This window comes from Diabrotica virgifera, chromosome 3 (assembly GCF_917563875.1).
Source record: "Diabrotica virgifera virgifera chromosome 3, PGI_DIABVI_V3a".
NCBI classification, from domain to species: domain Eukaryota; kingdom Metazoa; phylum Arthropoda; class Insecta; order Coleoptera; family Chrysomelidae; genus Diabrotica; species Diabrotica virgifera.
The window spans coordinates 205,699,804-205,726,028 of record NC_065445.1 but is presented as its reverse complement, the minus strand read 5'-3'; the positions used below and the strand labels follow the sequence as shown (position 1 = coordinate 205,726,028).

Here is a 26,225-nt window from a genome sequence, read left to right as displayed (position 1 = left end):
CATACCTCCAATAAGATTAATAATATTTTATATCTGACTGATAATATTTGATATCTGATTGCATTTTTTAGGTGTTTATCGTAAAATTAATAATAAAAAAGCTTCCCATATGTGGCCAGGTTAAGTAGACAGGCTGAATTTAAATTTATTATATTTATGGTACTGTACTTAATGATCTTCCTAATGGTGATCAATTAGGTACAATAATTTTAAATAATAGGTACCGTAAAATAAAAGGCATTCGTTACATGAATACTTTTTTAATAAATATTAAAATAACATAATATAATAAATATTTTAATAAATAGTTGTGGCTCATTTTCCAGTTTGTACAAATTTAAATTATCTAAGTTCAATCCACACTTTGGGTCCATCTCTCAGTCTCAAAATCAGGCTCGTCGATAATTTAATCTCTTCAACACTTTTATATTCAGTAAAGATTTTATATTTTCGTAGAACTGCAGACAAAACTGTTTTCATATTCATCATGGCGTACTTTGCACCTAAAATATACATAATAAATATAATACAAATAATAGTATAATATGCAACGAGCATTTAATGATGCTAATTATGATGCGAGTAAGCCGGATACAAAACGAGCCGCGAAGCGGCGATTTTCGAATAGAGTACGAGCAGCATAATGATAATTAAATGCATGTTGTATAAACTACAAGCAAAACATGAAAGATGAAGTAGTTTTCAATCCTAATAGCAATATTAATAATATTTAAAAATATTAAAATATTACTAAAAGATTTTTAAATTGAAAAGTTATTTATTATTCATTTACGGACCGAAGTCCATTAGTACATGATACAATTAAAATTTTTTATAATTAAAATGTCACACAAATTAGAAAAATAAGATCTAGTAGATACAAAATTGGTAAATACATAACAAACAATAATAAAGAATAAACTTACTTGCTCTCATTCAACAATTGAGAGCTAGAACATTTTGAAATTGACAAATACAACTTATCCTAGAACAAAGACAATAACAGTAGTTGACAAATCAGTCTTGAAATTAGAACATTTGTATAAATATAATTGTGTGGAAAACGGAGTAAAGTCGTTCACAAAGAAATCAATTTGCGGAGATAATGTGTTTGCTAATTTAAGAGTTTTAGAGAGATAGGAACTTGAACTATAATTTGTGCGGTTAATGACCTCGTGGAAGGTGGTCACAGAACGGGTGGTTCTTGAAGGTACATGTAGACCAATTTTATTTAAAAGTGGGATACAGAATTTATGACCATGAATTAAGTTATATAAGAAGCAAAGATCTTTATGTTGACGACGACTCTGTAATGAGTCAAGTCGAATAATTTGCAGTAAAGACTCATAACTTTGACCAGTGAGATGCATCTTATAAGCATAATAACGTAAGAATTTACGCTGAACTTGTTCGATTTTATTAATATGACAGTTATATTGAGGTGACCAAACACATGATGCATAATCTAAATGTGGTCTAACCAAAGAACAATAAAGAAATTTTAAAGAACGACCAGTCGTAAAGTCATAGCTGCATCTTTTAACAAAGCCAAGCATCTTTAATGACTTAGAAACCATGCTATTAATGTGTAGGTTGAAATTTAAGTTAGTATCAAGAATAACACCCAGATCTATAACTGAGTCAACTAATTGTAACCTAGTGTCCCGTATAAAGTAAGAATTATTCTCAAAGTGTCTTAGTCGAGTAAAAGTTATAGCATGGCATTTGTTTGCATTTAAGTCCATACCATTAAGTGAGCACCATTCCACAAGACCATTAAGATCTGATTGCAAATTGTAGTGATCCAAATCAGAGGTAATTATGTGAAATAATTTAAGGTCATCAGCAAATAGAAGAAATTGAGCAAAATTGAAGCTTTTATTTATGTCATTTATAAATAAATTAAAAAGGATAGGTCCTAAGTGGGAGCCTTGAGGTACACCCGATGTAACTATAATTTCATTAGAGAAATAATTCTTAATACGAACTATCTGCCTTCTATCTAATAGATAATTTCGAATCCAACTAAGCAGAGGATCAGAGAAACCCAACTGTTCGATCTTATGTAACAATAACGTATGGTTGACTCTATCGAATGCCTTGGAAAAATCTGTATAAATCGCATCTACCTGTTGTTTACTTTCCAATGCTTCATTTAAGAAGGAGGTATAATTTAACAAGTTCATTTCAGTTGATCTCCCCATAACAAAACCATACTGTTGTTCAATGATTACATTTTGTATAGTAGGCTTAATTTTGTCACATATTAAACTCTCGAATAGTTTAGGTATAGTATTAAGGATACTAATAGGTCTGTAGCTCTGTACCCCGCTTCTATCTCCATTCTTGAATATCGGTGATATAAAACTAACTTTCCAAACGGGAGGGAATTCACTCGTTTGTAATGATTTTTGAAAAATAAAGAATAAGGGACGAGCAAGATTAAAACTACAGTATTTCAGTAACTTGGGTGGGATTCCATCAGGCCCTGGACCCTTATGTATGTTTAGCTGGGATAATTTGGTATATACCTCTGAAATAGATAAGTCACAACCAGTAATGTTGAAACTAGTGTTAGCCCTTGCACTATTTGGAATAGGACATTCGTCCTCACTATATACTGCAGCAAAGTACTGAGCAAACATCTTGGCTATGGTAGGACCATCGGAACTGGTTTGGCCATTATGGTTTAAAGTGTTCGTAATGCTATTATTGTTCCTTTTAGAATTTACGAACCTCCAGAAGCTTTTAATGTTACTAGGAAGTGTATGTTCAACGTTTGCTACAAACTGATTGTATGCTTGACCTGATAAGGACTTGCATATCGACCTCAATCTAGAAAATTCATTATAGTCTTGAGGTAACCTGGTCACTTTAAATTTCTTATGAGCTTTCTTTTTAGCAATGATGCAGTTTCTTAACTCTCGGGTATACCATTTAGGAAAATTGCCGGTATAAAACTTTTTCATTGGTACATAAACATCGATAGCGCCATATAAGACATCATAAAGTATATTGACCATATCATCTAAACTTTTGTCTCTGAAAATTTCATCCCAGTATATTGTGTCTAAGTAATCAGAAATACCTTGAAAATTTGCTGGTTATTGGTCCATTTTCTTGGTAACACCTCCATGGCTTCTAAAATTTGCAAGCCAAATGGATGCTGCAGCGAAGAAGACAAGAGGGAATTCAAAAACTTACAATTCACGACCCCGTCTGTTCAGCTGGTAAATTCCAACAGAAAATGGACCTAGTTACTCAAAGAAGTAACGACCAATAGAAAAATAGAATAAAAATTGCATTTTTATTCAGTTGCAATGCGAAGGCAAAACAATCTTATTTTTCATTTAGAATACAGAGCGCAGTCCAGCCCTCTGAATCGACGATTTTCGACTCTTGTTGGAGTCTCATCGGAGAGAACGTGGGCCTGCTACTCCATACTCCAATTGACCAACACCCAGGGCTGCTTTATCCATTAGGCAATATAGGCAGTTGCCTAGGGTGGCAAATTATGAGAGGGCGAAAAAAAACTGTACAAAAAATATTTGTATATAAAAATTAAAATCGAATAACATTTAAGTACATCTACATATTACAACCATAAATGGAATATAAGTGGGCATTTATTTCTAGAAAACAAATTGCATTTTCTTAACACTATTCATTCAAAAAACCCAGAAGTCGTAAATTTAGGGATTATTGTGTTCAACTTAATAACAGACAAATGGTTGATTTTAAGGGTATAATGCTATCAATATCTTTTGTAACTACTGCCTGAAAAGACCTTTAAAACAACCGCACTGTTAAATTTCTAAAAGAAAACCTACATTTTTGTAAGGTATTTTTTTACGTATCTCTTATCACTTTCGAATTACATGGAGAAAAAGGAAGATTTTTAAGATAATTTGAAATTGCGTTCTATAATTATTTGATCTTATTCTTTTCAAAAATCATTCATTTTAAACCCGTCCAACTTTTTGAAAATAGAAATAACACTATAGTAGAAGGTATTCTAGAAGAAAAACGATGCATTTAAATTCTGGTGGATGAGGGGTTAAATATACTTCTTATTTTTCCTTGAAATACATTAGTCATAAGTTTTTTTGCACCATATCTCGCTTAGTTTGAATGTAACAGAAATTCAACAGTTCTCGTTTTAAAGGTCTTTTCAAGCACTACAAAAGGTATTCGTAGCATTATACCCCTAAAATCGACAATTTCTCTGTTATTTTAAGTTGAATACACCGATTTGAGCATGCACCAAAAAAACTCTTTTTCACCTACCATCTCTTTTTTTTTAAACAAGAAGATTTTTGAAAAAATGAATCTCTCTGATTTTTCATAAACTATAAAAATGTTTTATATAGTTCTTTTCGTTAGGTGCACAATTTTTATGGTATTCCCAAAAAAACAGTCTCCGAAAAGTGTAATTTTTCAATGAAAATGGCAAATTTTTAACCACGATTAATTCAAAAAATATTGAGTTTTCAAAAAAAATTATAAAACATTTATTGCTTAGAATTAGGTTCCCTGGCCACCTCCAGTGTTAGTTTGATAAAAAAAATGTCCACCCCTGAGAATGGGTGGGAACGGGAACCACCCCTAAGTTAAAAGTGTCATAGGATATAGCGTAGACTTTGTTTCTTGAGCTATTCCCTACTTACAGTGAAAATATCAAGTAAATTGATGCAGTAGGATGGAATTCGGAGCCAAATACCCTCACTGACTGCACTAATAGATACATGAATGCATTCACTTAAAGGTTCATTTGGATACCACAATAAAATCACCAATCACCAATAATTGACATATCTAAATATTTAAAGAAGAGTGGATTGAAAGATATTTTCCCTAATTTTGATATTGATTTGCGCATTTATTTGTGCCTCTCAGTTGCCAACCAACGTGTCCGCTGAAAGGTCATTTTCGAAAATGTCAAGAATTTAAAATAGTCATGAAAATAATTTCCGGTCAAGTGTGACGCAAGAACGCTTAACAATTTGTCGATCTTGTCCATAGAAAGTGACGTAACAAATTCGATAAATTATGACGACATTATAGATGATTTTTCCAAAGAAAAATCAAGAAGGAAATCTGATGTGATCGAACTGGAATGAAAATTTTTATGTACAGTGGAACCTCGATAACTCGGATTAATCGGGACCGCGGCCGATCCGGGTTATCGAAAATCCGGGTTAGCCGGAGAATATGGTAAAAATTAATAAAATACGGTATACTTACAGATAAACTCCGTTAGAATTGAAGTAACATGAAATATATATAAATATGCACAGTACCTACACATCTAAATTACTAAAAACACGCAAACACAAACCTAAGCAAACGGAAGCGAACAATACAATACTGTATTCATACAGTCACAATCGGAACGATGTTTTGTTATTATGTATTAAGAACAGTGAAAACTAAGACCATTGATTAAAAAAGAATTTTTTAAATAGTCTTTCTTAAACAATGCTAACACAGTTTGAAATAAAAAATAAAGAAATACTACAGACAGGTGCCTGTTGTTTCTGCCGGCTTGTGCCATGAGTCATTTTTACTATCGCATAGCTCAAATTACACAAATACACATCTCAAATATTATATTACATACATACATTTTTATTGTTGAAATTTTTATCTGATAATTAACTATTTTGATGGGAAATAAGCCACAATTAAATTGAAAAAATAGTTTTATTAACATTTCAACGCCCAGAACGGGTGTCATTGTCAAAATACAAAATATGTACTGAAAATCAAAATGTTTATCTAATAAAAATCGGTCCGGGTTAGCCGGACTTCCGGGTTATCGGGGGCCGACTTATCGGAGTTCCACTGCATTCTTATTTAAATAAAAAAATCTGCTTGCAATTTTTTTTTCGCAAAAATGGTACGTGCTTGAAGGGCGGCTACTAGAGAATTGCCTAGGGCCTAGGGCGTCAATTGACCTAAACGCGGCCCTGTCAATACCGAGAGTTCATCCCCCCACACCGCAACTGACGTGAATGGACTATAGCCTGGGCTGATTATCGGAGAATAGGCCATTTTTGGGAAAAGTTATTTACCAGCAATTTTATTGCTGAAATCGAAGCTTATGATTATATATGTTAATAATATAGGTATTCAAAGTCCGCAGATAGTGTGCTATTATTTTTATAAACAAAATGGCGCCCGAAGATCGTGTTTTTTTCAATTATTGCTCTATAACTCCGAAGATTTTAACTTTATAACAGAAACACTCACATAAAAATTCACCGCAATTAAATTCTGCATAGAGATTTGTTTTTCCTGATCTGCTCCGACGAAAATTTCTCTCGGAAAATGCGGGTTTTCCCAACAAAATCTTTAACTTTTAAATAAAGTTTTAGGTGACTTAAATGCCTTCTTGGTTTCGATTATAGTTCCAGAAACTGGTGTAAATTGAACGAATATTTTAGCAACAATTCAATTGTTAATTAATAGTTTACGGTCGCAATAATAACCAAAATAATTATGATACACTGATCAAACTTTGAAATCTTATAAATATGATATGCCTATTTAATATTTTGTCGACAAAATATAAATTTTTTATTTTTTTGTATAATCCTTAAATGTTAAAAAAAAATAGTTATAAACAAATTACCGTTTCTCAGAAACTTTTTATTATATTCTAATTTTAAAAACAGTTAAAATGTGTATTTCATATATCTTGAAAATGAACGCTTTAGAACTTTTTTGCAACCATTTGTAAAAAAGTTATGAAACAGCAAAATAAACATACGATTACTACGTTATTTATAATTTTTTTAAATTCTTTTAAAGCGTAAAAGTGAGCTTAAAGTACAAGCTACTTATCTACAAAAAATACTGATTATTAGTTTAATGGTTATATTTTAATTAAAGAATATAAATATATTTTTTTGTAATTTACACGCGCGAAAGTAGACTAATACAGTACTGTAGCTAAAATTTTCACTCAAAGCGACGACCACCGCGGGACTTACACTTAAACAATAAAATTATAGTATTATATGTATGCTGCGTGTCAGTCGCTTCAAATGAACATTTTATCTCTGGCTCTGTATCAAGCCTACTGTCGCGCTAAACATTACAAAAAAAGTATTTTTAATCTTTGATTAAAATATAACCATTGAACTAATATTTGATATTCTTTGTGAGTAATTAGATTGTACCACAGACTCACGTTTAAGCTTTGAAACAATTAAAACAAATTATAAACAACGGAGAAATCAAATATTTATTTTGCTGTTTCATAACTTTTTTGCAAATGGTTGGAAAAATTTTTAAACCATTCATTTTCAAGACCTTTGAAATACGCATTTTAAGTATTTTTTAAAATTAGAATATAATAAAAAATTTCTGAGAAATGTTAATTTGTTTATAACTATTTTTTTAAACATTTAAAGATTGTGCAAAAAAATGAAAAATTTATATTTTGTCGACAAAATATTAAATAGGTAGGCAACTTATCTTTATAATCTTTCTAAGTTTGATCAATGTCTCATGATTATTTTGGTTGTTATTGCGACTGTAAATTGTTAATTAACAATTGAATTGTTGCTAAAATATTCGTTTAATTTTCACCGGCTTCTGCAGTTATAATCTATACCAAGAAAGCTTTTATTTCATTAAGTTATTTAATTATTAATAAATAATTACTTGCGCAAAAAATTTATTTGAAAATTCGAGATTTTGTTGGGAAAACCCACATTTTCCGAGGAAAATTTTCATCGCAGCAAATCGGGAAAAACATGCCTCTATGTAGAATTAAATTGGGGTGAATTTTTATTTGACTGTTTTTGGTGTAAAGTTAAAACCTTCGGAGTTATAGACCAATAATTGAAAAAAACACGATTTGGGGCGCCATTTTGTTAATAAAAAAAGTAGCACACTATCTGCGGACTTTGCATACCTATATTATTAATATATAGGATCATAATATTCGATCCTAGCAATAAAATTACTGGTAAATAACCTTTCTTTGTACTTTACTAATAGGGAACTTGCATAAATTTTTAAATTCGAAAAAAATGTTATAAATCACAACAGAACATAATTTAAAACATGTATCAAAGATAAAAAAGTTTTGTTTGTCTTTCGTTTGGCCCCTAAAGACGATTAAAAATTCAAATTAAAACAGGTGGCCCCAAACGCGTCGTGACGTCACTGGGTTGTACATTTACATTTTTCCAATAAAGTAAACAGAATTTTAAATTAGACGTTATAAACGTCAGTAGAAAATACATTTATGTGACGTTACAAGTGTTTTTGATCGTTTGAACTATTCATAGAAAATTTTTACTTTTTCAAAATGGTTTTATTTTCAATAGTAAACCTTCGTTCCTTTCCTTCAAAAACAGTATATAACTCCAATTTTAACAAACTGGTATATATTATTACAATGACATACGATAAATGTCATTAGAATATAAATATTTTTGACTTATTCCACGACGATGAGCTGGACAAATACCCAAATAGGTGGAGGCCACTAAACTAAAGAAGGAGAAGAAGAATATAGTTAATATAAGGTTGTGTCTAGGTATACGTTAACGTGTACGCAAATAAAAAAGTTAGAGTGTCAGTGATTTCTTATTTTTTATTTGTTTAGGGTTTGTTTTTAAATTAACTATGGAGTGTGGACAATTATTTAGTTCTTTTAACGAGCTTAAGAACATTTTAAAACAGTACGAAAAAGATAAGAGACTATAAATTAATATATATATTTTTAGTTATAAATGAAAAACTATTACCATCCAAGATTAAAATAAAAGGAAGACCTAAAGCTTTCACAATAATAACTAACTTGTTCTGAAGCTATTATCCTTGTGGAATTTTTGTAATCAACTATTCTAAATGAGAACTAAGCCATAATTTAGCTAAAAAATTGATTTTATTAACGTTTCGACGTCTAAACCGGATGTTGTTGTCAAAATACCAAATATTATTAAATTAAACAAAAATATTGTTGCTTAGTAAAAAATTTTTTTTAATAATTTATTTAATCTGACTAATTTTTGTATTTTGACAATGACATCCGATTTGGACGTCGAAACGTTAATAAAATAATTTTTTTAGTTAAATTGTGGCTTATTTTGCATTTAGAATAGTTGATTATAATAACACACTTACATATAAAAATTATTTTAACAATATTTTGTACCTACATGTCATGTCAACTAAATATATATAATTATTTTGCTAACCTAAATATATACTTTTATATATATATATATATATATATATATATATATATATATATATATATATATATATACATTGATTTATTACAATTAAGTTTGAAACATCTGAATAGTTCTGCTTCCCTTGCCTTAACAATTTCAATCAAACAAACACTAAACATATCAAAATAGCATGTACTAAAATGTATATTCACTGCGCAAGCTAAATAATGACGTCACTGGCTTGATGAAGTTTAATTCGCGTCTACCTAACTTTTTTATTTGAGTACACGTTAGCGTGTACCTAGACACAGCGAAATATAACCATAATCAAAACTAATGCAAAACTATGTGACGTCACGGTCCGTTTGAACTATTTTATACCGCAGAAGACTTTAAATATGTATTTCTAAGTTATTACGAGTTTTTGAAGGGTGAAATTTTGGAAATCTCATTTTTAAACAAAACTGAACATTATTATCTAATAAAAAAAAATGTGCAAGTTCCCTATTAGACCAGCGTATTATAACTATTTTTTTTTCAAAATTTAAGGATTATGCAAAAAATCGAAAAATTTATATTTTGTCGATAAAATATTAAATAAGCATCTCATCTTTATAATTTTTATAAGTTTGATCAATGTATCATGATTATTTTGGTTATTATTGCGATCGAAAATTGTTAATTATCAATTGAATTGTTGCTAAAATATTCGTTTAATATTCATTGGCTTCTGGAATTACAATATATACCAAGAAAGCTTTGATGTCACTAAGTTATTTAATTATTTATTAATAATTACTTACCTAAAATTTTTTTTGAAAATTAGAGTTTTTGTTGGGAAAACCAGCATTTTCCGAGTAAAATTTTCGTCGGAGCAAGTCGGGAAAAACATATCTCTATGCAGAATTTTTGTTGTAAAGTTAATATCTTCGGAGTTATAGAGCAATAATTGAAAAAAATAGGGTAAAAGCACCAGTTATTGGCCTCTTAAGGAGAGCACGTCGATATATCTATGAAATATTTTGTAACTGTGGCCTATTATAACTATTTTTAACATCATGGAATTTTATTATTATTTCTACATATTGCAAAATTTTATTATATTAATCTTTCATGACTGAAAATATTTTATATGTGTTCTTTTGTAAACGTGCAAATGAACCAGTTATTGGCCACCCTGATCTAGTTATTGACACCATATGTGTTAGTGATTGGCCATCATTTTTTAAAGTGATATGTTACCAAATATTTCTTAAGTTAAAATAAGTAGATAGGTAGGTGTTTGGGTAAGCAAGGATTTTGTGATAAGTGTGGACACAAAAAAAAACGATATGTCAAAGTAAACTTTTATTTTTTATTCTGACAAGATTCGCAAACATATACTTGATTTGTGTCGCCATAGAATCTTGTTATGCAAGTTACATGATATGTTCTAAGACACATTTGGCATCTAATGCCTTCCTTACACTCTGTAATATTTAGTACACATAGATAACACACACCTTTAGAGACTTTTTGATTTTTAAAATGTGATGGAATGTTTGATACCAAGTTTGTATTTTTAAAACGCGGAAGAACGTTTGAGACCAAGTTTCGATTTTCGAAGTGTGAAGGAATATTCGATAATAAATTATCAGACAAAATTGTAATTTTTGTTGAGGACTGATTTGTATTATCATCAAATAATTTCCGTTTGGGTACAATTTTTTTCTCAGGGCTTGGAGATTTAGTGTGGACGAGAAATATTTTCGGAGATAATCTCAAATTCGCTTCTGGCTTGAAAATGTCAATATTATCTTGGTTAATTAAAGAGCTTGATGATTTTGTGTGAGAATGAAATTCTGGTGTAGGAACTTTGACAAATTCAGGTAGTGGTGGCTCAAAAACCGCAGTATTGTTACTTCTACTTTCCTGGTTTAGAGGAGAAAACACTTTCAATGCTTTTTTTGTCTTTTCTGGATATTTTTGGAAAGTGAACTTTTACACCCTTTTTAATTTTGTTGAGGTCATTTCTATGGATTGTCTACTTTTCTCTTCAGGCTTATTAAAAGTTTTAGCTAATTTTTTGGGTTTTTTATTATTCGAGCTTTTTATTTTCTTTTGATTTTCTTTAATACTTTGTTTTTCCTTTCTTTCAAGTTTCCTCTGTTCCTTTTTACGCTCCTCTTCTAATTTTTTTCCATTTTTTCTTTTTCTATTTTTCTTCTATCTGATGAAGTTAGAACAAATGGAAGCTTTTGAGTTTGCTTTTTTCCTTTTCGTGCTGGAGTATCTGGCCATATTAAGTAAGTCGCAATAGATTTATTTGTAGCATTTACAGATATATTTTCAGAAATGTTTAGGGATTTTTCGGGTTTTTTGGTTTTTCATATTCTTTAACCGTTTTCGTCACACTTGATTCAGCTTGATTTGTATATTCTTCTATTCCTTGCATGTTGAAAATTTCATTCTCGGGTACTATCAAGGTTTCGTTCTCCATTTCAGTAATGTTTACAATTTCAGTATCATCTATTATTACAGGTATATCATTTATATCGAAAATTACTTCACTTGTGTGTCAAAATTTTACTTCTTCGTCTAAAATTTTTTCTTGTTCGTCCTTTGTAGATATTTCTACCGAGGATTTTTCTGTAAATGCTGAAAAGATTTGTTTCAATATTTGGTAATCATCAGATTGAGTTTTACAATTATTTCGACATAGCTGTTTAATTTTGTCATTGCCAACTATTTCACAAAATTGTTTATAAGAAATTGTTGTATTTGGATCAATAAGTGTTGGTAAATCATTGTGCTCATCCAGATTATCTTCAGTTTCAAATTCTTTCCCAAGACATTTTGAATAGTCAAGAGCAGAAGAATTCCAAGGAAATATACCGCATGCCCTAAACCCACTTCTGATAACATCTGGATTTAACCTATCTATAGCAGATTTTAAAACAGAGGCCAACTGTACTTTCGTTAACACTTTTTGGGGTTGTCTCTCCTAAACTGAAGCACAGCTTTGTTCCAAAAAGTTTTTAGAGGCTTAAATGCAGCCACATCCGCTGGTTGCATTAATCTCATGGCATTAGGATATAAAGCTACTAAAATAATTTTCAAATCTGTAAAAAGTTGACTTGTCTGTACAGTTAAATGGGTTTTATGCCCATCAACAAAAAGTATCACCGGACGTGTAATATTATTTCGATCTAAATAAGGGTTAAATATATTTCCAATATATTCATAAAAGTTTTTGTTGTCCATCCAACCATTTTCTGTTAAACCAATACCCCACGAATTCGGCACAGCACTTAATATATCATTTGGCAATCTTTTATGGGGATAAATTATCATAGGAGGTAAAATATTGCCTATTGCAGAAAATGTGAACATAACTTAAGTTAACCTTTGGGTTATGTTCAATTTCATAGATGTTTCTGGAACCCTTCATAGCCAAAACCTTTTTATTTTTGGGACATAAATAAAAACATGTCTCGTCACCATTAAATATTCTTGTTGGGTCTTGAAGAACGTCTGAAATTCCTTTTTTATCTAGATAAGATTTTATGTTGTCAAACCATTTGGTAATATCTCTTTGGTTAATGTTTGAACTTGCTGATGTCACTCCCTCTGAAGTCCTTAGCGAAATGTTGGGATTGCGCTTTAGAAATTCTGATAGCCATGTTCTACCTGGTCTATTTTCAACAAATGGATTAACTCTAGGGTAACTCTCTAAAAATGATTTAACGGAGTCCTTAATGTCGTCAACACGAACAGGAAATCCTCTATTTTGACAATGAAAAATCCAGCGTTTCAGTTGTTCCTCTTCATCCTTCGATAGAAATGGATCTGGTCCATGCGTTATCTTGTTATGAAATTTTTCACTTTTCCGGTAACTTATGGTGGCTCTGGGAATATTAAAAATTCTTGAGGCTTCTCGCTCACTCATACCATTTTTAATTAACTCTAACGCTTTTTTAACATCGTCTTCGGAATACTTTTTTTATAATTGTTTTCAGTTTTAGATCGTTTTGGCATATTTTCTAAAACAATGTATAATAATTAGTTATTGGCCACACATAAAACACTAGTTATTAACATATGTCAATCACTAGATTCTTACAAAATCTTATGTTTCAGTTATTGGCCATCTAGGCCAATAACTGATACATTGATAATTTCATGCATTAGTAGTTTGCCACCTTAAAATTTACGTTATTTGAATAAATAACGTTATATTCGTTATGCATTTTGGAGCAGGACATACACTATATTCTCGCAAAAACATAAAACATAAAGTAGAAAGTGAATTGCAGTATATAGTACTTACCGACCGACACAAGTTTCTCTAGGTAAATAACAAAATTTCGGTTGTAAACTAGCGGCACAGAACAGTGTCTCGTTCAACATCGAATACTGACTAAAATGTAATGGTTACCTTGAAACTAGATATGTCATACTCTAGGAGACATGTTGCCAAACTTAAAAAAGTGGTTAGAATTAACAAAATACCAACATTTTCCTAATTATAATTAAAATATATTAGTAGGCCAATAACTAGCACATGGCCAACAACTGGTGCCTTTACCCTACGATTTGTCGGCGCCATTTTGTTTATAAAAAAAGTAGCACACTATCTGCGGACTTTGCATACCTCTATTATTAATATAGGATCTTATAATTCAATTCCAGCAATAAAATTGCTGGTTAATAACTTTTCCATGAATTTTGCTAATTAGCCCAGAGTACTAGGTGACTAGCGTCATATCGCAATTGAAAGATGAAGTAGTTTTCAATCCTAATAGCAATATTAATATTATTTAAAAATATTAAAATATTACTAAAATATTTTTAAATTCAAAACTTATTGGTCCATTTTGTTGCAGGCCTATATTCTCTCCGATGAGACTCTAACAAGAGTCGAAAATCGTCGATTCAGAGGGCTGGACTGCGCTTCGTATTCTAATTGACAGTTTGTTTTGCCTTCGCATTTCAACTGAATAAAAATGGAATTTTTATTTTATTTTTACAAGTAAAACATAGGAATGCACGTCATAGTTTTAATGACATCATAACCCAACGGTACTAACTTGATGGCAAACAATTTCAACAAATTTTTCCTCATATATTAGTTTTTTCGGTACCGTCAAGTTTACCAGAAAAGCGCTGTTGCCAAATAAAAACATATACCAAAGCAGCTGCCCACTATACTGCTTATCTTTGTCTTTAGTGAATAAGTAGAAGAGTGTGTCTTAGAGTGTGAAACAAAGATAACTCTCTGTACAATAAGTGTCAAACTGACATTTTCATATAGAAAGATTCCATATAGTAAGATTTTTGTTCCTGTACTTACCTTCTTCTTTTATGGCCTTTGGGTGCTGTGCCCATTTAGCCAATAACATTGCTTAAAATTAACGCCTAATTAAGCCGGCCATACAACAAATCTCTTACGAACCTAATCGACCAATCAAGGATTGGGAAGGGAAAGTGAAGTTGGTTAAAATATAAACTGCCTTTAAAATATAAACTAAATAAATAAAATATAATTTGAAAACAATAATTTGACATTATATTATTTAACCTCTAATATTATGACAGACGTTAATCCTGATCATTTCAGGTGTTCTGTCCAGAATCGAGAGCAGTTTATTCCACAAACCATACATACTCATAGACGTTTCACGACCATGTTAATCTTTCGGATGGAATTAACGCCATCTCTTGATTGAAATGGGAACTAAATTGACAAATTTTAGTTACATGAGAATTTCCGATTATAAATTTTGCGGGATTTTTGATGAAATTTCGCAGGAAATTAAAACAACAGAAAGACAATTCAATGTTTTATTCCATATTTTACTGAAAACTTCAAATACTCCAATTTTTTTCAAAATGCTAAACACTACTGCCATGTGTCACGTGAAAGCACTGATGTGTAATATTGAGTTGAATGAAAATTTTTGAAAGAATCTTGTAGGATGATTGTTTAGAGTTTAGATAAATATTACCTTATAATCTTTTACAAACTTCCAAAAATATATAGGTCCGAAATGTTGATGACACACTTGTCTATTGGAATACACTGTTTCAGGATCTATTACCTATATTGTTTTTTTTAATGTGGAGAAACACAACACGGGATGATCAATGTAAACTAAAAATTCTACTCATAAAAACGGAGAGGAGGTTAATACAATTGATTAAAATTGTGATTAAATCTAATTAGAAACGTAACACCACTATAATAAAATCATTAAGCCACAAACTGTAAAATAAAAAGTAAATCACAAATTAATTTAATTGTCAACTGTCAGTTGTTAAATATGACAAGAGAATTAACTGTCAGCGACATCTCTGGATTGGAATGGTAACTAATTTGCTGTCTTGACCTTGACAATTTACGTGAAACGTCTATGAGTATGTATGGTTTGTGGTTTATTCCTTTGGTATTGGCCGTCTACATGTCGTCTATCGTGCATGAAAACGGGCATTGATTGCACTGGAGCAGGTGATCCATGTTCTATCGTTGTCCTTACGTGCATAAAGGCGCGTTTACACGATGACAATTGGCGAGACAATTGTCAGAAGACAACTGACTGGCATGAAATTATTGTCTTCATCTAAACACTTCAGACCAACCCTCACAATTGGCCCAAAATTCAGTTGTCTCCGGGAGTAGACTAAGGACAATGAGTTGCGCCCAGTGAGCTCCCACACCACTCGAAATCTCAATTGTCGCGACAATTATTGGCGCCCTGTGAACGGTGTAGGCCAGTAGTGCTCTCTTGTTTTTGTTGTTTGACACAACAGATGAGCAGTCGGCCATGTTTTAGCTGTCTACTGCCATGGCAATAGTTGGCCCCGTATAAACATCTTCTCGTTCAACTGGACTGGCGTCCAACAATCCGCAACCACGTGATGACAATTGTCCAATGACAATTGTCTCACCAATTGTCATCGTGTAAACACGGCATCGGGTGTCATTTTCATCGATATGGCTCCATCTTGCTCTGTTGGTATTCACGGTGGCCTCGCCCGGTCTCGTTTGGTTAAGTATTGCACATGTCCTCCAGGCTTAGTACAAACCAGTCAGTGTGTTTGGTTTCGAAGGACATCAGACTTGGGGTTTCATATGAAAGCCACTGTGAAAACCTTTCTTTTAAATATTGAATGGGTTGCATATGTGAGTCCATATTAAATATAGTAATGAAAAACAGACCTACTCACAATCATTTAATTATACTTTGACGACCGGTTTCGATCTCTACAATGTACAGATCATCTTCAGGTCGGCGTTACAAGTAGTTAAATGATGCCGTTACAAGGATTGCGTTGCAACTTAGTTGTTGTCATATTAGTACGTCCAAATTATGCTAATTGGTTTGTTGGGATAGTGATAGGGTAAACAGACATGTTACGTAGGTTAAAACACAGTAAGATTTCGAATTTGGAATGGATCCTGAAGGAAGATGCGTATGTGAAACGGGTGATGTTTTGTTCGAATGGAGAAAGATAATGCTCCAGGGGTTGCGTATTAATTGTAGCAAAGTATGAAATGTTATTCTAGACTCTTGTACAAATGTGATGGTCTTAGCTCGTAGATGTTATACGATGCGGGCAGAGGTCAAAGCACAGGAAATGACAAATAGGAAATTGTTGTAATAAATTAATTTAATTTAAGATGTGTTGTTCTCAGTAAATTAACTGAGGGATGTCATAAGTATAATAATAACATTATAATATTATGAAGTAGTAAGTGCCATACACTGTGAAAACTATGAAGTGTATAGAAATTAAAAGAAAGCAAGTTAGTTAAATGAAAAATTATTATTATCAAAAAGTCGGTTAAGAAACTTTAAATTGAAAAATTGAAAAAGGTAAGAAATTGAGAAAATTAAAGATTATTTTGTTTGAGCTATTGTATAATCGGATATGTACAAAGAAAAAGAAAGAAACGAAATATTAATGGAAGGGTGTAGGCACTTACTTGAGAATAGTTTTTTAAAAAATAAATAAATAAATTAACACAAAACACATAGGGTTTAAAAGCACAAAGACATAACAATTATTGGTAAAAGGTTTTTTAAGGGAGGTAACTACATTTCCCCAATTCACTAAATAACTTATTTTTTATTTCCTAAATTGAAGTCTAGTTTTTTTTTAGAAACTTCTAACTTTTTTAGAAACTTTTTAGAAACAAAAAAAAAACTAGACTTCAATTTAGGAAATAAAAAATAAGTTATTTAGTGAATTGGGGAAATGTAGTTACCTCCTTTAAAAAACCTTTTACCAATAATTGTTATGTCTTTGTGCTTTTAAACCCTATGTGTTTTGTGTTAATTTATTTATTTATTTTTTAAAAAACTATTCTCAAGTAAGTGCCTACACCCTTCCATTAATATTTCGTTTCTTTCTTTTTCTTTGTACATATCCCATTATACAATAGCTCAAACAAAATAATCTTTAATTTTCTCAATTTCTTACCTTTTTCAATTTTTCAATTTAAAGTTTCTTAACCGACTTTTTGATAATAATAATTTTTCATTTAACTAACTTGCTTTCTTTTAATTTCTATACACTTCATAGTTTTCACAGTGTATGGCACTTACTACTTCATAATATTATAATGTTATTATTATACTTATGACATCCCTCAGTTAATTTACTGAGAACAACACATCTTAAATTAAATTAATTTATTACAACAATTTCCTATTTGTCATTTCCTATGCTTTGACCTCTGCCCGCATCGTATAACATCTACGAGCTAAGACCATCACATTTGTACAAGGGTCTAGAATAACATTTCATACTTTGCTACAATTAATACGCAACCCCTGGAGCATTGTCTTTCTCCATTCGAACAAAACATCACCCGTTTCACATACGCATCTTCCTTCAGGATCCATTCCAAATTCGAAATCTTACTGTGTTTTAACCTACGTAACATGTCTGTTTACCCTATCACTATCCCAACAAACCAATTAGCATAATTTGGACGTACTAATATGACAACAACTAAGTTGCAACGCAATCCTTGTAACGGCATCATTTAACTACTTGTAACGCCGACCTGAAGATGATCTGTATATTGTAGAGATCGAAACCGGTCGTCAAAGTATAATTAAATGATTGTGAGTAGGTCTGTTTTTCATTACTATACTATACCTTTCTTTTAATTTCAGCCGTAGGTCATCATTTCATCATGTAAGTCGCCTGCTCCTCCGCACCGAACATCACATGTTTGTCGTAAAATGGCTATGTGAAGCATTTCGTGTACTCTGTGGTTCTTCTTCACAGGTGTAGTATTATTATATCAAATTCAATATATTTTTTTGGTACCTATACAAAATATTATACAAAGATCATCCACTTTTTTGTAAACATCATAAACAATGTGTTACCTTGCGATTCAGCAAATTATTCAAGGTGGTCATGACCTGACATTTTATTTATATATTTTTAAACAGGCCGGGGAAAATACAATAAAAATGCTGTTTTAATTATTTTACGATAATAGCTGACGTTTGGGTTCTCTCATGATGTACGTTATCTCCTGTATTATAGTAGTGTTTATAGTGATGTAGGGATTAGTAAATAACGTAAGTCAATTTACTGTATAATCGTATAATTCTTATTGTAAACCTTATCAAAGATCCAGATCTAAATATAAGATCCGGTTAGAAGACTTAGTATAAAAATATACGATCTATCATGTATATACGATACAGGTTCGTTTTGTCGATTCCCGCAGACTGGGATAATTTCACTAGTGACCTTTCTTTTGTGCAACCTGTTGCTATTGGACAAAGTTTCCTTTAGGGCCATGTCCACTTTCCTTGTTCATGCCGATCTATCTCAGATAGGGCATGCACGTGTCAGTGAAGAAGCTGAGGGCTTTGGGTCTAGTTAGGAGAATGATTTACTGGGCGCCTCATTTAGAGAAGCGGAATTTGCGAAGTGGATTGTTACCGGGTCAGAGCGCTCGTTTGGCAGTGTGCTTTATAAGTTAGTGTTCTGTCCAGCTTCGCTCCTAAGTATACCTATTAGATGGTTAGCGTGTTCCAGTTGGTGTCTCTTTGACCTGATCTTCAGCTTTCTTTTCGTTTCTCTCGATCTTGGATGAAAAAAATTTAACGATATGTAGTTCATTGTTATAAACTTAACAACCCGACAAAAAATAACCCGATGCAAAAGTCAAAGGTTAATAAATTTGCTATAACAGATTAGTGTTGCCCAAGTGCAAGACCAAGACGAGACTTAGAGAGTCTTGGTCTTGGTCTTACGACAGTACACCTGGTCTTGGTCTTGGTCTTGGTATTGCGCTCCAGGTCTTGGTCTTGGTCTTGGTCTTGCAGCAAGAGACTTGCAAGTCTCGCAGTTGCCCATTAGCCTATTACATAATATCTTAGAACTAGAACAACGTAACAGAGTAGGTCAATTGTAATCTTTAATATCACAGCCATAGTAAAGACCAACCAAATTAATAGATATCTAAACAACTGACACCGGGTGGGGTTTGAACTTACGATCTAAACGATCCGTGTATATATTCCAACTAACCAAAGTTTATTAGGAACTTACGTATTTTTTCGAGTATTTGCCATTGACAATGTGTGATTTGAAAAGAATTCAATTCAGTGACAGATGTGCACAATATGAAGGGTCAGAGGGAAAAAGGATGAATGTCAATTTTTGGTCATTTTGAGATTGTTGTGCAATCTGTTAGCTTAGATAGGGTACCTATCAACCTGTGAATGGACAAGTGGGAATAAATATGATAATAGTCTTAAAAATAACGTCACAAGATTGGACGCAAGGGGTAAAAACAATGAATATGTAACTTTATTTCTCATTTTACCGAAAATACTTGCAGATAGACATTCATCGTTCTTTCCCCTGGCCCTTCATATGTTAACGCCAATTCTCATTTTGGTACCGAATACCAAACTGAGAATAATACACTTCTCCAAGAAATTAAGGCACCTCCTTAAAAATGGGTCTTTTTGATGTCTCGAATTTCCTAAACCTGTTGTCTAATTTAAGTGATTTTTTAATATTATATAGCCTTATTCGTTAACAATATCGCTGTAATAAAATTGTTGCTAGAAGTTAAATTGTCGTTGTATAGGTACCCGATAACTTATCGGTACTAATGAGTGTACCAATCAAACTGTGTTTTTTTCTCAAAGTTAGCATCATCCGGTGGAATATTCTAGCATTTACAAAATACTGAAATTAAAACCCAACTACAGTCTGATATTTTTTTAACATTTTGTTTTTTCATTCGCTAATGTTGGATAACAGTAAAGTTGGGAATTTTAACAACTAGCCATGTTTTTCATCAATACAGTGTGTTTTTAAATAAGTATGGCAAATTTTAAGGGGTAATTCTAAACAAACGGGTCGTTTTACCCGTATGCGCGCCAATGGAGAATATTCAATTCTTAATTATTGTATGTCAAAAATGCGTAATAACTACCTCTTAAAACCCACAAAATTTCATTTGCATATTTCAACCGGTTTTAGAGCAATAAATCGTCAGTTTGTAAGAAAAATTTTAACACCCCCTATTTCGGAAACGAAGCATTTGCGAACATACACTTATAAAGCAAACTGTCAAATTATTTTTCATGCAGAATTGCCCCTTAAAGTTTGCCATACTTATTTAAAAACACCCTGTATTGATGAAAAACATGGCTAGTTAAAAAAGTACCTAACTTTTTATTATCCAACATAAGCGAATGAATCAAAAAAACAAAATGTTAAGAAAAATATGAGGCTATAGTTGGGTTTTAATTTCAATATTTTATAAATGCTAGAATATTCCACAGTGTGATGCGAACTTTGAGAAAAAAAAAATACAGTTTGATTGGTACACCCGGTGTACAATGACAAATTTACCTGTCTAGAAACAATATTATTACAGCGATATTTATACAGAATGAGGCTATATTATTATCAAACATTAAAATCAAATAAATAAAAAATCAAATTATCAACCACTTAAATCGAACAACTTTAGGAAATTCGAGAGACCAAAAATGACACGTTTCTTGGAATAGTGTATATCAACCAAAGAGCATAACAAAAGAACAGTCGATTGATAAAACAAATGACCAATTTAATTTATTACCTACAGAAAAAACTGCTATAAATGTCCTTTTGTTTTCCATGTATTTCACTGTAAATATTTCTTTGTTAAATGCCTCGTAGACTAAATATTTGGGTATTTGGTTACACGGTATTATTATAGCCGGCACGGCATTATCTGTTATAGTCTGTCTCCTTATCGTAATCACACTCAGCAGAAAAAATATACATAATAGTCTTATTATTCTATATATCGATATGATTTTTGTGTGTTTAAATTCCTAAGAAACTAATTAAGGAAAAAAATTAACTACTTATTGTTGGTATATTTTTTATCAGCATATGACATATTTTTAAAAAGTTTCGATACATTATAGGTCTGGATCACGCGTATGAAAAAAAATTGATTAATAGCAAGCTGAAAATTTTTTAATAGCTTAACGGTGTCTAGTCGGATAAACTTTGATATATGGGAACACTGGAACAGGGGCAGTTTTAATTGTGGAACAGGTTAAAAACTTGGAACGGTCAGACCACGAAAACGGCACATTTATTTTGTCCAACATAATAGACTTAAACTCTCCGAACAGAGATTAAACTCTCATGCAAAAATCAGACTGCTATTTATCACCTGTCATAATTCCTGTCATTTGACAAATTCTACATGTTCCACTCATCAAAACGTCCATTTGGTGATAAATAGCAGTCTGAATTTTGCATGAGAGTTTAATCTCTGTTCGGAGAGTTTAAGTCTGTTCTGTCGGACAAAATACATGTGCCGTTTTCGTGTTCTGACGGTTAAAATTTTTTAACCTGTTCCACAATTAAAACTTACCCTGTTCCAGTGTTCCCGTATATCAAAGTTTGTCCTACTAGACAACCTGAAGCTATTAACAAATTTTCAGCTTGCTATTAATCAACTTTTTTTCATATGCGGGATCCAGACCTATTAATTTATGAATGGAGGGCGGCTATTCTCAAAACCTGGACAATTAATTTCAGATCGAAGAATGTATGTTTGTTTATGGTATTGTTCGTAAGGAGCATTAGTCCAATTTTACAAATTTTTTTGCTTCTCATAGAGTACCTACCTAAGAATATACCCGAACTAATATACTTCATAGAACGACCCTCAGTTCTAATTGCAAGACGCCAGATTCTTGCAGGCTTAGTCTTGTTCTTGCTCAAATCTTGCACGGTAAGTCTTCGTCTTGGTCTTGCTCAAATTAGGCGGTCTTGGTCTTGGTCTTGGTCTTGGTCTTGGTCTTTGTCTTGGTCTTGGTCTTGCGAAAACGCAAGAACAAGACCAAGACTGCAAGACCAAGACTGATTTTGGGCAACACTATAACAGATAGTTCAAATAAAGTGACGCCAGATCAGAAAACGTTCAGAAGGACACTAACAAAAATATTCGAACTATTTCTTCATGTGCCTCCTCCTTTAAGGACATTGGCGATCATTATGGCCCATTCATCTTTCTGTCTGCCGTGGTTTTGAAGAGTTCTATTGTTGTTTTCCCACTCCACTGCTTTAAATTTTTCAATCAGGATTTGCGTGGTCTCCCCGGTCCTCTTTTTGTACCTTGTAAAACGAATAGAATCAACTCATATTTTTCATTTAAGCCAGCCAGCATAGTGCTGAGGAATTCTTTTTCATTTTTCTCTTTCTTATTGTTTTCTTAATTGTTACATACATTTTCCACATTATTCGATATCACCACATCTCAAAGCGTCTTTTTTCAGTTGCGTCCGTAATTGTAAGTCTTCAACTCCATACAAAAGGACATATAATGCGTATCATTTTAATATTCCAGTTCTAATTTATATTCCCAGTTTATTCCAAATATTCAAACAAATATAAAAAATTAATGGTTAATTGAGACTCCAATGAAAAAGCCTAAAATAAGTCAATAATAATAAAACGAAAATAGTGGAGAAAGAAAACATTACAAAATAATCCCAAAAAATATATCAGATAAAAGCATCTTACCTATACAATTTCTTGGTCCATAAGAAAACGGTATGTATGAGCATGGATGTCGTTTTGCAGTGTTTTCAGGCAAAAAACGATCTGGATCAAATTTAAGTGGGTCAGGCCAGTACATGGGATTTCTGTGAATAAATACGGCACCAAAAATGACAGAACTGCTACTTGGAAAAATCATATCACCTGAAATAACAACCAGTGTAAAATAGTTATTTATGAAACAGTTCGTGAAGTATGGTTTTTGCGCACGCACGCGATGTTTAGAGCACGAGCGGGGCGAATGCTATTAATCGCGTAACTGCGCAAAAAGTACTTCACGCACAGTCACAGTTTTATACAATACATATTTTATCAACGATAAACAAATAAAAAACTGCAACTATTCGTCACTGGCATACATTTCTATTCTACAATTTTTAGAATTTTGACCTTTAAAAATTCAAACTTCTTTCAAACTTCAAAACTGTCCAAACTTTTCTGGTAATTTATTGCTCACATGACATCACCATGACAATGCGAAAGTTACTGATATTTAATTATATGAAAGAATGCCAAAAAAACAGTGCGACAAAATAATAAATCCCATTTAAATTACATTGTCGCTTCACGCACACTTTAAACCCTTCACGTCCTGCTATCTATAATGACAGTTTTCACAAAATAAAAACCTGTACATAATACGAGATAGAGTAGATAATAGTTATTTATAATATAAGTGTTAAAAGTACACGTTTAAGGCACGCATGTGAAAGTTTGCAGAATGAGCGATAGCGAGTTCTGCAATTCACATGAGTGCCTTAAAAATGTACTTTTTAACACGCATATCATACAATATTTTTTCTACAAACGTAATTACAGGACAATATCTACAAAAACTTTTACTTGACCTTGACTGACATTCCAGTTTTATATTTTTTTGACATTACATCAAAATTGTATATACGATCAATACGAACTGCAGTGCCTTAAATTTTTTTTAAAGCCCTAGTGCCTTAAAGTAGCATTTTTAACGCTCGTACGGAGTGCTAAAAATTGCATTTTTAACACGGTTGTAGAAAAATAAATTTTTTCATTATTTTAGAAGTAATACAAGCTCAAAAACAAAAAATATCTAAAATATTTTTTTTCTTTTATAATAGAACCAGAATACCAATAGACGTAGAAATACTGTGCCCACTGGTAAATAGATTTCAAATTATTGCACCGAGCAGCAGCTGATCAAGAATAGATAAGCTGTTTATTTGGATAGTTTCACTTTAGAAGCGATTTGCGACATTCAAAAGTTTGTGTCAATGTCAAATGAACCAAGAGTATAAAGCGAAGCGAAAAATTTTGAAGGCACAAACAATGTTAAACCATATTATTACCTGAAGATATTTATAGAAATCGTGGCAACCCTGTAATTTAAGCCAAAAATGAATTATGCCGCCGTCACTCTTCTGCTTTATCTGATAGAAAAGCAGATTTAAATAGGCAAATATTTCAAAATACACTAAATTCCGAATGTGATGTTTCAAAGTATCATAATATAAATGGTATGATTGGATTTAAATTTGATGAAGGTATGGCAGCTAATATAATTTTTAGATTGAATCTCATTAATGTAAGTATTCAGTATTCTACCGAGATAAAGACCTGTGTCATGGTGCACTAATATGAACTGGTTATCCAATATGGCTGGCAAATGGCAAAACGTGATCTTCTAAAGTGTTTTAAATGTATAGGTATATCAGTCGTAATTCATCCAATCACCTTCACAAGTTCGAAATCTCCTTTCCAAGAAATACCGCTCCGTAGCACTATGCCGCCACCACCAAAATTTTAACACTCTGTATGAGGTTACATCTGGCACAGCGTTCATCATGTAAAAGCAAGATTTACAAAACTACATCTACATTCGAAGAATTGGCGAACATTATGCAAGCATTAGTTTTGTAACCTCATACAGAAGGCCGATTCGCGCTGTGTGCCCCGAACGTACCCAGAGGGAGAACGCCTGCGCATTAAAAAATTGGACGTTCAATAAGGTCGAATATTTCCCACCGAAAACGTAATGCGCAGGCGATCACCCCCTGGGTAAGTTAAGGATACGTTCAGGGCATGCTCCACGAATAAGTCTAGAGGTTAGTTTTGGTGGTGGCGGCATAGTGCTACGGAGCGGTATTGCTTAAGGACATAACTAACACGTCAAGATGATTAGGCGAACGCCAACTGATATGTATATTGAAAACATTTAAGATCATGTTTTGCCATTTGAAAGCCATATTGAATATGACAATTGGTGTTAATCCACGTCTTCATGTCGCTGGCAAGTGAAGGAAGACTTACCTTGATGAGATTCAATTTAAAAATTATACTGGTCAGCATAGCCCAGATCACATTTAAAAATCTGATTATAGCATTTATATGATACTTTATTTGGAGAGCATATTATGAGAAGAACACTTGAAGGATGGGAAAAAGGCATCTCAATAAATGGTCATAAAATAAACAACCTACGTTCCGCAGATGACACAGCCCTTCTTGCAAATAGTCAAGCAGAGCTGATTGATCTTATACGACTGGTTGAAAACGAAAGTCAAATATTTGGTCTACAATTAAAATATCAAAGACAAAGATCATGATAGTGGATAGACTACATAACAATCATCCACATATAACCACAATTGATCGGTTTGAGGTTGTGAACTCATACTTATATCTGGGATCATTAATCACAAACACAGGGTCACTACAGGAGGAAATAAAACGTAGATGTGATCTAGCAAAAGTCGCCACAGCAAAAGTGACCACAATATGGAAGGACTGTCAAATTTCAAGAGCGTTAAAGATGAGGTTGATCAACTGCTTAATATTCCCAATACAGATTACGGATGTGAATCTTGGACCCTGACAAATTCGGAAAGAAGAAAGATAGACGCCACTGAAATGTTCTGTTGGAGACGAATGCTACGAATTCCTTGGACCGAC

General features: G+C 32.3%; 2 protein-coding genes across 21 annotated transcripts in view; both read right to left on the bottom strand.

The window, feature by feature from the left end:
- Positions 1-244: 244 nt before the first annotated feature.
- Positions 245-26,225, bottom strand: part of LOC126882335 (cytochrome P450 4C1-like) — a 389,204-nt gene continuing 363,223 nt past the window's right edge. For 14 of the 20 annotated variants that reach the window (XM_050647227.1, XM_050647219.1, XM_050647230.1 and 11 more), the window contains 2 exons: positions 23,259-23,438; positions 245-503 (listed from right to left, as the gene is read on the bottom strand). In XM_050647227.1, the coding sequence (XP_050503184.1) occupies positions 343-503; positions 23,259-23,438 (341 nt within the window). In that variant the 3' untranslated portion in view covers positions 245-342. The remainder of the gene's footprint in view (positions 504-23,258; positions 23,439-26,225) is intronic. The other 6 variants (XM_050647215.1, XM_050647228.1, XM_050647229.1 and 3 more) reach the window with 1 other exon arrangement.
- Positions 10,574-13,759, bottom strand: LOC126882339 (uncharacterized). The gene is made up of 2 exons (XM_050647237.1): positions 13,507-13,759; positions 10,574-13,219 (listed from the first exon to the last, which is right to left on the bottom strand). The coding sequence occupies exon 2, from the start codon at positions 13,123-13,125 to the stop codon at positions 12,511-12,513; it is 615 nt and encodes a 204-aa protein (XP_050503194.1). The 5' UTR covers positions 13,126-13,219; positions 13,507-13,759; the 3' UTR covers positions 10,574-12,510.